General features: G+C 37.9%; 1 protein-coding gene across 3 annotated transcripts in view; it reads left to right on the plus strand.

Annotated features, from left to right (window-relative positions):
* The window catches only part of ARHGAP29 (Rho GTPase activating protein 29), a 78,527-nt gene that overhangs the window by 3,934 nt on the left and 56,830 nt on the right, over window positions 1–17,763 (plus strand). Inside the window, exons 1-2 of one of the 3 annotated variants that reach the window (XM_039460791.2) lie at window positions 6,934–7,089; window positions 13,436–13,672. In XM_039460791.2, the coding sequence (XP_039316725.1) occupies window positions 13,468–13,672 (205 nt within the window). In that variant the 5' untranslated portion in view covers window positions 6,934–7,089; window positions 13,436–13,467. Of the gene's footprint in view, window positions 1–6,933; window positions 7,090–9,756; window positions 11,474–13,435; window positions 13,673–17,763 lie in introns of those variants that run through there. The other 2 variants (XM_010343841.3, XM_003933288.4) reach the window with 2 other exon arrangements.

Raw genomic sequence — 17,763 nt, forward strand, 5'->3', positions numbered from 1 at the left:
TATCAGTGAAGCCCATGTAAGTGTACAGTTTTCTTTGTGAGAAATTTTGAATAATGAATTCAGTTACTTAATACATGTAGGGCTATTCTCACGTTTTCTGTTTCTAGTGTGAGATAGTCATTTGTGTCTTTCAAGGAATTTTTTCATTTCATCTGAGTTGTTAAATTTATTGGCATAAAGTTTGTAGCATTCCCTTATATCCTCCTATTCTTGCATCTGCAGGGTCTGTACTGATGCCTTTTTTTCATTCATATTAGTGATTTGTGCTTTCTCTATTTCTTGATCACTCTAGTTAGGTAAGTACCAATTTAATTGATCTTTTCAAAGAACCAGCTTTTGGTTACATTGATTTTTCTCTATTGTCTGTTTTCTAAATCATTTGTTTCTGTTCTTATCATTATTTACTTCCTTCTGCTTACTTTGGGCATAATTTGCTCTTTGTTTTCTAACTGCTTAAAGTAGAAGCTTAGATCATTGACTTTAGACCCTTCTCTTTTACAATAAAGCTTCTAAAACTGTATTTATCTAACTATGACTTTTACTGTGTAATCTCCACATTTTGAAATGGATTTTCATTTTCATTCAGTTCAAAATATATTAAAATTTCCCCTTGTGGAAATTTGACCCATTGGTTATTTTAAAATTATTTTTTATAATTTACAGATATTTGGGGATTTCCTGGTTATCTTTCTGTTATTAGTTTCAATTTAATTTTGTTTTGGTCAGAGGACATACACTGTGTGATTTCAGTACTCTTAAGTTCATTGGGACTTTTTTATCATCCCATATATAGTCTATCTTAGTGACTATTCCATATACATTTGAAAAGAATGTATATTCTTCTGTTTTTGTGTAGAATTTTCTGCAAATGTCTATCAGGTCAAGTTGATTGATAGTGTTATTCAAGTCTTCTATGTCGTTAATGATTCTTTTTTTTTTTTTTTTTTTTTTTTTTTTGAGGCGGAGTTTCGCTCTTGTTACCCAGGCTGGAGTGCAATGGCGCGATCTCGGCTCACCGCAACCTCCGCCTCCTGGGTTCAGGCAATTCTCCTGCCTCAGCCTCCTGAGTAGCTTGGATTACAGGCATGTGCCACCATGCCCAGCTACTTTTTTGTAATTTTAGTAGAGACGGGGTTTCACCATGTTGACCAGGATGGTCTCGATCTCTTGACCTTGTGATCCACCCACCTCGGCCTCCCAAAGTGCTGGGATTACAGGCTTGAGCCACCGCGCCCGGCCTGTCGTTAATGATTCTTAATGATTTTCTGTTATTCTATCAATTATTGAGAGAAGAATATTGAAATCTTAACTGTCATTGGAGATTTGTCTATTTTTCCATCCATTTCTCTCCCTCTTTTTATTTTATTTTTTTCATATTCTGGACCTCTATTTTTAGGTACAAATAATTTCAGGATTGTTGTTATTATGATGAAATCACTCATTCATCATTATGAAATGTTGTTCTTTATTCTTGGTAAAATTCTTTGTCTGATATATATATTATAGAGCTACTTTGGCTTTCTTAGTATTAGTATTCGCATGGTGTATCTCTTTCTGTGGTTTGCTTTCCAAATATCTGTGTCTTTATATTTCAAGTCTGTGTTCTAATAGGCAAAATATAGTTGGGTCTTTCCTTTTTATTCACTCTGAGAATCTCTGCCTTTTTATTGGGCTGTTTAGATCATTTATATTTAATGTAATTATTAGTATGATTGAGTTTAAGTCTGTTACTCAGCTGTTTGTTTTTTAATTTGTTCCATTTGTTCTTTCCTTTTTCTTCTTGTCCTGCCTTCTTTTTTTTTTTTTTTTTTTTTTTTGATAATTTGAAATTCTATTTATGTCCGCTATTGACTTATTAACTTTATCTCTGGAGATTTTGGTATATATTTTTAACTCACAGTATACCTTCAAGTAATATTACACTACTTTACCTATAATGTAAGAGCCTTACTGTATACTTTTATTTCCTCCTCCTTTATGCTATTGTCATACATTTTGATTCTGCGTTATGTTACGAATGTCACAACATACTGTTATTACTTTTGTTTTAAACATCAGCTTTAAAAAAATTATAAAATGTGCCTGTTTTGAAGCTTTGTTGGGGTGTGTCTAGAGTACAGTTTTCATTAGAGCTAGGTTAGATGTTCTATGAGGCATGCCCTGGGATCTCCCTTGGGGTGTTCAGTAGGACTCTTTACTCTGGCTGATGAAAACTCTGAGTTCTTCCAGCCCTGTGGAAAACCTGGGAATTGTCCATCTATAGCTTTCTGGAAATATTTGCCAATCCTTGTGGTGTTTTGCTCTATAGATGCACATTTTAAGTGTTCAGCAAGATAATTAAGAAATTCCCTATGTAAATTTCTGGAGCTCTTTTTCTTTCTATATCCTTAGTCTCTGGTACTCTGTCCTATAGATTCTGGTGACTCCAGTCTTCTGGAAGTAGGATCTCTGTCTCTTCAATTTGTCAAGAGTGCCATGATCTAGGATGTGAATTTAGGCAGAAAGTTGGGGTAATTGTGGGACTCACCTCATTTGTTTGTGATCCCATCTCTCAGAGATGACAGCCCTGAGCCCAGTGCTGTGTGTAGTTCAGTGTCTGAAAACAGTATATATATTTGTCCATTTTTCTAGTTGTTTACTACAGTGGAAGAATATGTCTGTTTTTATTTATTCCCGCATTTGATATATCTTTTCTTTCTTTTTTTTTTTTTTGAGACAAGAGTTTTGCTCTTATTGTCCAAGCTGCAGTACAATGGTGCAGTCTTAGCCCACTGCAGCCTTCATCTCCCAGATTCAAGTGATTCTCCTGCCTCAGCCTCCCAAGTAGCTGGGATTACAGGCACATGCCACCACACCTGGCTAAGTTTTTGTATTTTTAGTAGAAATGGGGTTTCACTACGTTAGCCAGGCTGGTCTCAAACTCCGGACCTCAGGTAATCTGCCTGCCTCGGCCTCCCCAAGTACTGGGATTATAGACATGAGCCAGCATGTCTGGTCACATTCGATATATCTTTTAAGGATATTTTAATCTAGAGACTTTTCTTTCCATCTTTTTTCCTGCAGTTTATTTGTTGAAGAAATCATATTTATCCTATAAAATGGCCCACAGTCCAGCTTTTCCTGGGTATATACTATGGCATAATTTAACATGTTCCTTGGTCTTATAGCTTTTCATAAAGTGGTAGTTGGATATAGAACAGGGAGTTTCAACCTTGGCACTATTGACCTTTTGGGCTGGATAATTCTTTGTCAGGAGTCAGGGCAGTCCTATGCATGTAGGATGTTTCGCAGCATCCCTGGCCTCTACCCACTAGATGTCAGTAGACTCCCCCTCCCCAGTTATGACAAAAATGTCTCCAGATTATCTTTAAATGTTTTTAGACCCATGTTCTGCTGTGAAAAGTAGGCTACCTAAACTAACAGAGTTGACTTCAGGAAGATGAAGCAAAATTAATATTGGTAATGTCACCACTGCAGATAGAAGGAGTACTAATCTGTTCAGTCTGGTACTGCAGACATTTTGAAGAGAACACATGAGGAATATTTTGGGAATATAAAAGTTAAGGCTGCACTGAATGGCTGACTTGAACAGTTTCATAGAGGATGCGAATTTCTGTGTGAGAAAGAAAAAATACTAGAGGCAGTAATGATATAAATGGTAAAAACATAAGTTAAAAAAATTATATGTTGCTTTCAGAAATGTTTTTCTGCAACTTGCTGAAAAACTTAAGATATTGGACATCTATGATGAATACATTGATGGTTTTACTCTTTTTTACTGAACATTACAATGTTATTATAAGCCAAGAATTTCAGACTTGCAGAAAGGTCTTATTACATATATTAATGTGCTTTTCGTACTTAAAGTGTATTTTTGTAATAAGTTACTTCAAACAAAATCAAGTCAGGGCAGATTAATAAAGTAACCCTTTTAAATTAAAAGTGAACTACCATTTTTCCAAATATTTCCAAATGTCATCATCCTCTGGATGAAGGATGGCAGATAATGTATTTCTTTAAAGGTTTAAGAGAAGGATTGAGATTGAGAGACTTCTCAAAATTTCCCTCCAACAACCTTTATTTGACCATCTAACTAACATTCCTTGATCCCCAAACAGCCAACTATTTTGACTCTGTGTCAGGTCCTATGCACAATAGTTGGCTGTTTTGTTGTGGTGGCTTAGAGGCAGATCTGGTTTGGAGGGTGTTAAGAATAACCCAGAGCAGATATGAGAGACACTTTACCTCCTTGAGCTCCCTGAGAGTTGTCCGGACCCACTCTCCTTAGCCTTCTTTTCTTTATCCCCCATTGATGTCCTTCAGTTTTGAGTCATCAGTGGCTGACTGTCCATGGTGCATCATTCTCTGGTGGATTATGAAGGAGTGTTTGTTTTTTAGGTGTCTTCAGTACTGCTTGTCATATTAGTACTGTTAGGTTTGAGGCCTAATGGATAAATTTTTAAATTAAGTCTAAAAATTATGGTAAAAGCAGGTAATCGAGGAGTCTTGGATTCTTATACAGCCTTGGGGCTAACTGGCTTCATTTCCCCCAGAACTGTTTGCATGTGAGAAGCGGCCCTCTTTGATTTCTGTATCAGTGGGTAGTCTCCGTCACCTCTGTTTATCTTCCTTGTCTCTCTCCATCTCATTCTCTCTTTCTCTGCTTCCCCTTGTCTCTGCATATTTCTTTGTTCTTTCCCCCTTGTCTTTTTTCTCCTGTACACTTGTCTCTCTCTCCTTCTCATACCTCCCTTTGTCTCTCTTTCCCTGCTTTTCTCTCCCTTGTTGTGAGCTCCTTTCTGCCTTGTCACACCCCCACCTCTGTCCATACACCCTTTGTCTCTATCAGGAACTTGTTGATTTTATCAGTGATGCTTCCAGTTCCATTTTAATCAGCAACACAATCCTCTTTATTAAGGGTAATGATGTATACGTGCAAAATTATATATATATATATATGTATTTATTTACTTTTTTGAGATGGAGTCTCTGTCACCTGAGCAGGAGTACAGTGGTGTGATTTAAGCTCACTGCAACCTTCGCCTCTGGGTTCAAGTGATTCTCCTGTCTCAGCTTCCTGAGTAGCTGGGATTACAGGCACACACCACCACACCCAGCTAATTTTTTGTATTTTTTTTTTTTTTTTAGTTGGGATGGGGTTCTACTATGTTGACCAGACTGGTCTCGAACTCCTGACCTCCCAAAGTGCTGGGATTATAGGCATGAGCCACCACGCCCTGCCAAAATATTATATTTTAAAATAGACTTAATAGGGTGTTTGAGGTTGAGGGACTTCCTCAAAAATTTCCTTCCAAAAACCTTATTTATGATTGAATCGTGGTTGTACTGTTCAGCCTCCTCTTGGCTTGGGGATTCCTTTGTTTCCTCTTTTTAGTTTGCTTCAGTTCAGGCATCATTGGTTTCCATAGTGAGAGTCCTTGGTGCTGTTTTCTTTTTCAGCACGATTAGAAGGAAGTTTAGTTTTGAGGTTTCCTATTTGTGGCAGGACTTTGGTCCTAGTATTTTTGGGGTTTGAGGGGAAAATTTGTGTAAGTTGGGTCGGAAAAATCCAGTATGGTGCCAAAGTAACCAAGGTGTTGAGATTTCTTATTTGTCTTTTCTGAGTAGCACCTGAGGAGCCAACTGTGTTGTATTTTCTTAGCATTGTTTTTCCTGTAAGGGTTCAAAGTTATGTGAGGTGTCCCTCTTTCTTTGTCAATGAGTATTTTCTCTCACCCAACTACCTTACTTTTGGTTCTGTCATGCTCACTTCCTTTTCGGTTTGTTAAGTGGGTAGTCTCTCCTTTTATTTTTCTTCTTCTTTTCTCTTTTTGCCTTCACTTGTTTCTGCCGTCCTTGATCTTCCTCTCTCTTCCTGTGTCTGTACCTCATTTTCTTTCCACTTCTCCTCAGCACATTCTCCTCTTTTTCTGTTTCTCTCTGTGTGATCATTTTTCTCTCTGACCCCAGCACTACCCACAGCCTCCCTCCCCATATTGTCCTCTGTTCGTCCATGAGTTCTTTCTGAACGTTCCAGCACTGAGATAAGTGCCATCACTTGTTCCAGCAAGTGGTGTGATGTGGGGGCTATGTGCTTTCCTGCTTCTGCTGCTTGCTAAAATTATTCCATCTTTCTCAGACCTTTTTTTTCCCTCTTATTATGAGGTGAATTTGAGAGTGCAGTTAAAGAAAGGGCCCAGCACAGTGGCTCACGCCTGTAATCCCAGCACTTTAAGAGGCTGAGGCAGGCGGATCACCTGAGGTCGGGAGTTCGAGACCAGCTTGGCCAATATGGCGGAAACCCATCTCTACTAAAAGTACAAAAATTAGCTGGGCGTGGTAGTGAGCGCCTGTAATCCCAGCTACTCGGGAGGCTGGGGTGGAAGAATTGAGCCCCGGAAGCAGAGGTTGCAGTGAGCCGAGATCACCCCATTGCACTCCAGCCTGGGCAACAGAGCGAGACTCCATCCCCCCCAAAAAGAAAGAGAGAGAGAGGCCTAAGTGGAAAATACTACCCTCCATAGAGGTCAGAGGGGCAGAGTAGATGGCTGGTTTTGAGGTAGTTCATTCTTCATTCAGAAGTGCGGCGCCCTTCCCCAACCCCTGGGAGAGGGAGGAAAGCGCTGGTCCACAGAAGTGCCTCGTAAGAAATGTAGACTAGTCATCTGAGAAAGCCATTAGCCGCATCTAGTCCTCAGGTGACTTTTCTCTGAGCCCCTCCGCCTGCCCCCTTGCAAGCCAAAAGGGCGGCCGACAAGGTCCACGTTGTCGGGACGGCCGCGTTCGGTGAGCCAGCTAGCAGCCGCCCCCACCTGCTGCGGTCGCCGGCCCCGCCCCCGGGTGCGCGGGCCAATGGGCTGGGCTCCAGGGGGTGGGGCGGGCGGCTGTGGCGGTAGCTGTTGGGGCGGCGGCAGCTGTGCGGTGGCGGTGGCGGCGGCGGCGGCGGCGGCGGCGCGGCGGCTTGGCCGGGCGTCCACGGGCCGTGGAGGATGGGGGCGGCTAGCTCCAGCCCTCGGCGGCGGCGGCGGCGGCAGCGGCCGTAGGTGTTGGGCGGGTGTCGGCGTCCGGGACGCGGGATGGAGCGCCGTGGTGAGTGCGGGGAGGTGGCGCTCGCTCCGGCCGCGGCGATTTGGGTTCTGGGCTGGGGCCGTCCGCGCTAGCGCTCACGAATTGCCGGCGGCTTGGAGGAAGCGGTTGCGTGCTGTGTTGGGGACGGGTGCCCGCGGGTCAGGGCTGGAGTCCTCGGGAAGGGTCCGGCCGGGTCGAGGGGTGCGCTGGGTGAGGCAGGCGCAGACGAGCCGGGTACGACACGAGCGGTGGCCGGGAGCAGACGGTGACGATCGTAATTAAAGTTAGCACACGGCGCGTACCACGGTCAGCCTGCTGTGCTAAAGGCTTTGCCCATTTTAACTCTTTTAATGTTCACGACAGTCCATGACTGTTGGACTCGGTTTTCACCTGGGGAAACCGAGGTTAAAAACATGGCCAAGCACACAGACAAGTGGTTGGCAGCGTCGGGACCTAAACTCAGGCACTTTTGCTCTGGAATCCGTGCTCCTGACCTCTACGCGTCTGGGTTCTTGTCTGGATTCCCGTCCTGCTCCCACCTGCCCTGACTACAGTCCTCACTCCAATTGGGCTCTCATTTCTGAGATATTTTAGGATTTCCGTGATGCATTGTTCTCCTGGTCACTGTCTTTTGGGTTTCGTTTCACGTTTCCCTGAGTCTCACAGGTTTGTCCCAGTTCAATTGTGGACGTGTTTTGGGGTTTGATAGTTTTAATTAAAAACATATTTTTTGGCCTGGTGAGCTGGAGTCGGACGTTTCAAGTTGGAGCCCTCGTGACTGACGAGCCTCTTGTCTCTATATGTTGATCTTTTCTAAACTGTGTTTCTCTGAGGGTATTGGCCCGAAACCTTTTTGGAGGGCAGAGTGTGAGCTTTCCTTCCCTTCTCTCCTGTCACTGTGACCGTATCTCTTGTCTGTGGTTTATCTTTCGTCCGTCGCTACCAACGTCTGCTCTTCATTTTGGTTGCTCCATTCTTCCCTCTTTAAATCCTTGGTTGAGGAACGTGCTCTTTGGCAATGGGTAGTTTTGGCTGGCCAAAGGACAGCACTGCCTGCCAGGAATGCTGGACATTCTCGAGGCGTGGGATACTGGGCAGCTTCCTCTTTTTAAAGCGTGCTAGGTTCAAACTGTACAGAAATGAAATGCATATGTATTGCATGACTTCCTTTACAAATTGTTCACATAGTATTGATAAAACTCTTTCTCACATGTCCCTATTTTGTTTTAGTGGAGAGTGCTTTTTAAAACAATAAAGATTTAAGCGTCATTTCAGGATGAGCTCTTCTAAATTTTTTTAGCATCTTAATGCTTTAGATTCTTGCCAAATCTGAAATTGTGCTGAAATAGCAGATTTCTGAAATATCTGGCAATTTTTCCTTAAGAAGAAATGGTAAAATGAGAAATAATAAATATAGATATTTGAGGCAGTTTTGCCCTTCAATTAGAGAGCATAAAAAGAAACTACTGCCATAATGTGCATTTGACAGGGGGTATGCGTGGGGCAGCAGACATTTGATTGACACAGGCTCCTGAAGTTGTGGGGGATAGGAAATTTGTGTCTACATTTCTAATGCACATATTACTCAGATTTACAACATACAATGCAAATAGTTTTGCATGGTAATTTTCTTCTTGCTGCAGAATTCTTTGAGAAGTGGATAATACGTGTTTTTAATGTTGTTGGTTTAAGTTGAAAGAGATGCACCGGAATTAGTGTCACAAATCTTTTGCACAAGTCTATTTGCAGTTTAGATTTCACTTGGAAGCTTTTAGTAGGTTTCCAGAGTCAATTAAGTTTCTACAATTGTTTCCAGTCCTGTATTTCTTGCTCACAATCCACAAATGTATTGTAGAGAAGCCACATCGTTTTTTTTTTTGTTTTTTTTTGTTTGTTTGTTTGTTTTTCTGAGACGGAGTTTTGCTCTTGTTACCCAGGCTGGAGTGCAATGGTGCGATCTCGGCTCACCACAGCCTCCGCTTCCTGGGTTCAAGCAATTCTCCTGCCTCAGCCTCCTGAGTAGCTGGGACTACAGGCATGCGCCACCATGCCCAGGTAATTTTTGTATTTTTAGTAGAGACGGGGTTTCACCATGTTGACCAGGATGGTCTCGACCTCTCGACCTTGTGATCCACCCGCCTCGGCCTCCCAAAGTGCTGGGATTACAGGCTTGAGCCACCACGCCCGGCTTGAAGCCACATCTTGTTCGAAAGCAATTTGCCTCAGTAAAGCACTGCTAGTAATAACGGCTAAGTTACTGAGTCTTTATGATGAACCAGGCACTCTGCTAAGTACTTTGCATTCATCAGTACTTATTAAATTAAGTTGCCAGTTGCAGTCTGTTAGTAACTACATTTTATGTTACTGCCAAGAAGAGAATATTCAATATACATGAGAAAGTAGTGTATATGATCTTGCAAAGTGTATATTGTCCCAGCTTCTCATTATAGTTCATTTATGAAAGCTTGGATTAAGTTTGTTATTTTGAACATTTTTTCAATTGTAATGGTTCCTTACTTTGGAATATGAAAAGTAGTAATATATAACAAAATTACTATAATGCTGACTAGAGGTAGAGTATAATCGTTTTTTATAAGAGAAGAGCCCCTCTTCTCCTTGCTGTGTGTTTTTTTATTGTTTGTTTTTGCAGATTTTTAAAGTCTTGTCTAAAAATGTTCCAGCATTTTTGAAACACTTTAAAAATTTGGGTTACTCTTTTACATGAAATTAATAAAAGTAAATTATTTCTACTAAAATAGGTAAATTGTTTTAATGTCTCTAATTTTTGTAATCATCTTTACCAGTGACCTTGACTAGTTCTCTAATTTACTAAGTTTAAAAGCTGTCAGAACTAAACAGAATGACTTTATTAAGTAAACTGCAAAAGTGATGTTTTGTTACCCTAATAGCCTTTTTGGTTAGTGATTTGTAAAAGAGCTGCCCAAACAAGGCACTTTGAATTTTTGTTTTGTTTTTGTTGATGAGAAGGAAGACTTAGTTATAATACTAATGCTCAAAAATTGCCCTAAATTCATTTTAGAAATGATGTACACATTTAAGAATCAATGTTAGATAGATTTGAAATGAGTTTAAGTGTAGAAATTAGATTCTCAGAAATAATTTGAGATTAGCCAAAGGATATTGAATACACAAACTTTAAAAATTATTAAAATGTGGGGTCCCCTGATTAATAATCAGGAGGAGCAATAATAGAAACCCAAGTTTGATTTCAGTTTTATGTAATCTTCCCTCAGCTTCATATGCTTTTCTTTTTGAAACATACCATTTTAGAGAGTTTAAAAAATTTTTGTATTTTCAGCTGGGCGCAGTGGCTCATGCCTGTAATTCCAGCACTTTGGGAGACTGAGGCGGGTGGATCACAAGTTCAGGAGATCGAGATCAGCCTGGCCAACATGGTGAAACCCTGTTTCTACTAAAGCAGAAAAAATTAGCCAGGCATGGTGGCATGTGCCTGTAGTCCCAACTACTTGATAAGCTGAGGCAGAGGAATCAAACCTGGGAGGCAGAGGTTACAGTGAGTCAAGATCATGCCATTGTGCTCCAGCCTGGCGACAGATCAAGACTCAGTCTCAAAAAAAAAAAAAAAAAAAAAAAAAAATTATATTTTCACTTCAGAACATTGCAACAACCCGGAGTTATTTTTGTTCTATAAAAATTAATTGAAACTTTTTAAGTTTATAAGCCTATTCTTTTTGTAATTTTATTATTCATTCTGCAGATAGTTATAAGTAGTTCATTTCTCATATGCCAAGCATTGTGCTATGAGCAGAGAACACATGGTTAGCAAACAGACATGGTCTTGATTTCCATGAGATTATAGTCTGTAATCTGTAGCTAGGAAGACGTGATCTATTTGAACTGTGGTAAGAGCAGTGATGAAAAATAGAGGATGCTATGCAACATCTCACAGGAGATTCTATTCTGGTATGGTGATATGGTTATGTGGGGGGAAGGAAGGTCCAGGAAGCTTTCTTTGAGGAGGTAAGCTTTGAGCTGAGATCAGAATGAGTAAACAAAGGAGAAGGACTATTCCAAGCAAATAGAATTACATGTAGACAAGACCCTGAGTTGAACAATTGGTGTTTTTCAAACTGTAGGTCATGACCTGTTACGTGTATGAAACCAAGTTGGTGATTTGCACCCAGCATTTTAAAAAATGAAATGGGATGGAATATTTAAAAACTCGAATACATCACATGGAGCCTTACCCAGAAGCCGGGCCACACACAGACATAATACACTTAACATGTATACCAGCTCATGATATAAAATTATTTCCTGGTGAGAGTCATCATAAACAAATACTGTTAAAAGAATGAGAAGGAGGTGTGTGTGGCAGGAGTGTTGAGAGCCAAGAGTTGTGTCTCCATATGACGTTGCACAGGTAGGTAGGAGCCAGATCTCATGTTGAGCCTTATAAAGCATGATAGCTTCTCACTTGTCCTTTGGAACAGTTTTCAGCAGAGAAATGACATCATGACATTTATGTTTGAAAAGTTCACTCACTACATTTGGGATGGGACAAGAATGGATGCAGATAGATCATTAGGAACTTAGTACAGTAGCTCAGAAAAGAAATGATGGTAAATCACTAGAGTGGCAGTAGAGAGAAGTGAATTGATTAGGGAACCATGTAGATTAGAAAGGGAAAAAAAAACGAGTTGGGTGAGATATAGGAAGGAGTAAATGATACAATAATATATCTTACATATGACTAGAAACAGATATTATGTAAAACTTTCTGGTGAGCTGGGCATGGTGGCTCATGCCTGTAATTCCAACATTTAGTTAGGCCGAGGTAGTAGGATCACTTGAGCCCAGGAGTTTGAGACCAGCCTGAACAACATAGTGAGACTGTGCCTCTACAAAAAAAAAAAAAAAATTTTTTTTAACTAGCCAGCTGTAGTGCTGTGTCCCTGTAGTCCCAGCTACATGGGTGCCTGGGGCAGGCAGATGCCTCGAGCCCAAGAGTTTGAGGTTGCAGTGAGCTATAATCACAGCACTATACTCCAACATGGGTGACAGAGCGAGACCCAGACTCAACCCCTCCCCCCAAAAAAACCTCCAAAAACTTTCTGCCGTAAATTTTATAGAGGTCTTTAGTCATCTATTATTTTTGAAGTAGTCAAATACTCAAGATGAAATAGTTGAAAAAAAGCTGTCAGTAATTAAGTGTGAGTCAATTTAATTCCTCCAGTCATTTCCTTTTTGATTTCAAGAGATATGAACAAGATTAGGACTTTTAACTCTGGAAACGTAAAATAAGGGTGAAGAAGAAAATGACTTGATTTTCTTGAGTTCCAGCTATGTGCCAGTATTAGGTGTTTTAACATATGAAGTCTTCTGATTTTGTGATCCCTTTTAATCCTCACACAAGCATGTCAAGAAATTGTACTGGTCACTTATCTAGAAAACATTAGAGCCAGGATTCAAATCCAAATTTTTCTCATACCAAAAGGTTACCTTTTTATTACCATCCTGAGATTATCAAAAATAATGCTCTGATAATCACACATTTATTTATTTAACCAATCAGGGTATGTCAGATTAATGGACGTCCTTGTAACTTGTTTTCAACATAGATACATCCTTGATGAGACTTGGTAACCCAGGATGTGTCATGTGTGTGTATGTATATATGTATGTATATGCATTATTAGGAAAAAATAACTGTAATTGGACTTCTTTTACATTCTGGACACTTCTGTATTATTGTGTGATATAATCTCTGCAATAATCTTCCTGAAATAGGTGTTGTCAGGACGTTATTCCCATTTTGTAAATGAGCATACCAAAGCAAAGAGATGAGTAGATCATACAATAAGTGACAGAGGAGGGTTTTAAAAACAGATTATTTCTTTTTTCAAAGCCCATATCTCATCTTTATTTTTGAAGGTGATGTAATGGAAGGAGAATATGACTTTCTACTAAGTGATGTTTCAGAACAACTTTTACAATTAAAATAAAAGTCTATACTCTAGGAATCAACAGGAAGTTATTAAGAGCATGGATTTTTGGCATCAAGGCAAAGTTTAAGTCCTAGTGCCTTATCAGTTGAGAGCTTAGACAAATTTTTAACCTCTAAACCTCAGGTTCTTCGTTTACGAAATGAAAAGAAAAATAGTTTGCATGTCAGAGTTGTCAGAATTACTGGCACTCAATAAATGGAAACTGCTAATATCAATAATACAGTGATTATTGATTTTTAAAAATTTAAAAATAGAGACCAAGGTGGGCTATGGGCTGTTTGTGAAAATCTAGTGTAATGTTTCCCTGGCTGATTTATAGTATTTGTATTTCTTTCTCTCTCCCTGCTTGTTTTTGTTTTGTTTCTTTTCCCCTTAAGGATTTCAGTTTTTCTGACTGTTTCATGAAAGGATGATTGCTTACAAACAGAAAAAGACAAAGAAAAAACGTGCTTGGGCATCAGGCCAACTCTCTACTGATGTTACAGCTCCTGAAATGGGGCTCAAGTCCTTAAGTTCCAACTCTGTTTTTGATCCGGATTACATCAAGGAGTTGGTGAATGATATCAGGAAGTTCTCCCACATGTTACTATATTTGAAAGAAGCCATCTTTTCAGGTTTGTCACTTTTCTATTAACATCCTTACTGGATAGTTTGTAATATTTTAAATGCTGGCCTAGCAGGTAAGTTTGTACACGGTGATAGGAACAGGGTATTCTAGTTATTTTAGGGCTTTTTTCTCCAAATCTGTGATGTTAACAGTGTAAACCATTTTATAATCAGATAATAATGTAATACAGAATGGAAACTTCACTGTGAGAGAGTAAGAATACAAAAATGAAAAATGCTTTGATTCCTGTGTTTGGGTCCATTTGACATAGGAAAATTTGAGATCATTGTGATTTTAACCTTTTTGTTAATGGTAACACAGTGCATTGACTGGTCTTTAATGGGCAGACTAGTGTTTATCATTTATACTGTTGACACTATTAGCTAAATTCAGCTTTCCACATTTTAGATGAAGTTTGGCATCTAAAATAACTGCATTTGAGTGATTTTTTTAAAAATAAAAATCAGACTTAATTCTGTTTTGCTGATACGTTAACATCTTAAATTAAGGACTGATCACAGAATTTTCTGTCTAGTTAGAAATGGATAATGGCACATGAGACTCTGTTCTCCTAAAGTAAAAGACTATATATCTCTGACTCGTTCCTAGTACCTTTCTTTCAGTGTTTAGTGCCTCTTAAGTCTAAATTTGATGACATTGATAATTAATAGTTACAGAAACAGCTTCTATTCTTTCGTGATAAATGGCAGTTTCGTTTCCATATTGATAATGGTATGTCTAGATATAAAAATGAAGATTCTCAGTGTTACTTATATGAGCCCTCCTGGGGCTTTATATTTATATTTTATTTATATTTCAATAAATATTTCTGTGTGTGTGTATAAGTTAAATACTTTTTGATGTACATTTTAAAAAACAGAAACTAAAATTGTATCTTGTGCTTGTAGTAAATTTGAGTTTATTTTTAATCTGTTATTTTCAGGTTGAAATGCCCAAAATGACTGAAATTGAAGCCTCAAAGTTTTAGTATTTGAGTTTTCCTTAAAACTCACAGTCACATAAGTTTTTTTTTGAGACTGCATAAATATTATTAGAAAAGTTGTTCATTCTCCCATTCATTTTAATAGCTTGATTTTGAAGTCTAACTGTGGATAATTAAATGGCAGTAAAGTTACCTAAAGTTATTATTGGAAAGATACCCTAAATACATTATGTATTAAAATGGTAGCAAATTTGTTACCAAAATGATACATTTGCCATTTATTTAAAGAAGCATAGCTTTGCAATAACAATTTGTTCTTAACTGTGTTAATTTTTTAAATTTATAAACAATAAAATTTATACTTCTTGATATACAGTTCATTAACTGGGTTAATTTTTAAGGTGAAATTTAAAATGATAGATTAGTTGACAAGTCATTTACCTTGATTTAAGGTATAAAACCTGATTTTTTAAAAATTCCTCTCCATCCTCCTAACACCTGATTATATTTAATGAATCAATTTAAATGCATTTATATTAGTATAAATAAGATTTCTAGTTAGGATTTCTATTTGTTTTTAGTTATTTTCCATAAGAGATTTTTATCTCCTAAAAAATCTTCATTTTATGTAATTATCCCTTGTGTCACAGATTTAAAATGATGGTAATTTAAAACAAGTTGGACTACTTCTTATCTCCAAAAAAATTTTTATAGGAGTTTTAAACTGTGAGAAGACAATTCAGAGAATACTGAAGGATGAGGATTGAAAGTTGATCCTAAGTGAGAAAAGGAAAAAAATAGAATATAGAGACTACCTCTTGAGGTAAAAGGATATGTATGGAAGTATGCTCACTGAAATTTAATTTTAAAAATTCATAGGGACATTATCAAAAAGTGTGCAATGGCCAGCAAATTCATTACAAAATGGATAAACTTTTTTTGATAACCAACTCAGTATTGGTCTTCAATCAGAATTAAAAAGATACACGTATGCCATGTCAGGACGAATTTTGGATTTAACAAGAATTTGTTTTTTCTGTCTTTGAAATATTGTTATCAAAATCTAGAAATAAACTAGTTAATTTAAGTTGATGGAACCTTTTTGTTTTATAAACATAAATGGACTTCATTATAAAAGATAAGGAAATGCTGTATAATATTGTGCTTGTTTTCATTTTGATGATGATTTTCAGTTTCTTAGAGTAAATCAGACTATTCCTTATTTACTTACTAAAAGTATTACAAAGATCTCATGAGATGTAATCTTCAGGAAAGGTAAAATGTTTAAAATTTTAGTTGACGTTAATTATTAAGCTAAAAAGGTAGCTCTTAAGAATAAGACTGTAGATACACAATTAAATCATCTTTTGGCCTAATCAGAATACCATTTTCTCTGTAGTAGCTATTTAAGATTGTATTATTACATACATCCCTATGGAAATGAGCCATGCTTTTTGTCTCTGGGTATTGAGAAATATCCCTGGATTTCTTTTCTGTAGTTATCACCACAACTTTAAACTGTGGTCAGACAGCAAAGAGCCATTTCATTCACTGTTTTTCTTTTGGAGTGGAAGAGCCTTGCCAATAATTTCTCAGTAGCCCTGCCAATATTTTGTGTATTGCCTCCTTAAGAGGAAGATGCCATATTTTTGGCATCTTGATATACAGTTCATTAACTGGGTTAATTTTTAAGGTGAAATTTAAAATCATGTATCAGCTGTCATATTTTTGACATTGTTTATTACCTTTTAATTCATGTCTGTTAATTGTTAAGCTAAAAAGGTAGCTCTTAAGAATAAAGACTGTAGATACACAATTAAATCATCTTTTGGACTAATCAGAATACCCTTTTCTCTGTAATAACTTATATCTATTAATAGCCTTATTACTAACTGAAGCAGTAAGTGTAGTCACTTGACTTTTACCTCAGATATTTAATCATATGGTTGAGGCTAGTCTTAGATAAACAGCTTCATGATTGGTTTATGGCCACATTTTACTTTCCCCAAATAGTTAGAAATGATTCGTAATTGTATATGGTGCTTTTCATTTTACAGAGGACTATGTCGTACAAATGAGCTTAATCATCCAGTCCCCTCAAAGGCAGATACCTTTAACTCTGTATCACAGATGAGATGTATGCATAACTTATGTAATTTCATCAATGTCTTATTGCTGATAAATAATAGCCAGTTACACAGTTTGGTTAAATTGGTAGTACAGGATGGCAGCAAAAGCTCTGAGAAGAGAATCAGGATCTACTTTCTAGGCCTAGTTCTACTGACTAGCTTTGGAATATGGCTTGTCATTTAATTTTTTGTTAAGAATGAGGCACTTGTGCCAGATGCCATCAGTTTTACGATTCTGCAATTCAAAATTTGATTAGAGTCGGAGATTATACATTGTTCTGAATGTTGGCAGTTTAGACCTATAAAAGCAAATTTGTGAAAATTTCTCAAGTGAGAATATGAAGCTCATATTGTGATAGTCATTGAGGAACAGATTAGAAAAAAATATAAATGCCTGCCAAAGAGCTCTGTGCTCCCAACATGTTAAAATGTGTGTACAGTTTATCTCTAATTTTCGAATTTACAAATAAAAATGGAGAGCTTACTGTGGAAGATTAGAGGACTGAAATTATTCTGTTCTTGCTAGGGTAAGTTAAGTGATAGAGTTGATAGTTCTCTTTCCACTACTTAACCTCTAGAAGGAGGTTACCCTGTAGTCTTATACAAGTAGCAGATGTGGAATTTGAAGTTTTAGATCTCTATCCAGTGTCATTAAGGTACATTAGGAATAATTACAGGGTAAATTTTCTATCATATTAAAATGCTCAAAGCACTCAGTTATGCATATGCACCTTGTGTTTAATTATAACACTGTAGATTAATATATATGCAGTGTAAGTACTAATTCAGGTTTATGGTTTCCTCCCTGTTGAATAAGGTGTTCTAAATTCCAAGTAACAGATTCATAAGTGCTTTTCAAGCTTGTATAATAATTTTAAAGCCTGTCTTTGTGACATACCTCTCCATTTGCACTTGGGATATCATTCAAGGAAGTTCAAAATCTGGGAATGTGGCAAGTGTAAAGGCTTTTTAATTGGGGTAGAAAGAACAGTGCAGAAAATCTAACTGTTCTGCTACTAAGTGCTT

This window comes from Saimiri boliviensis, chromosome 11 (assembly GCF_048565385.1).
Source record: "Saimiri boliviensis isolate mSaiBol1 chromosome 11, mSaiBol1.pri, whole genome shotgun sequence".
NCBI classification, from domain to species: domain Eukaryota; kingdom Metazoa; phylum Chordata; class Mammalia; order Primates; family Cebidae; genus Saimiri; species Saimiri boliviensis.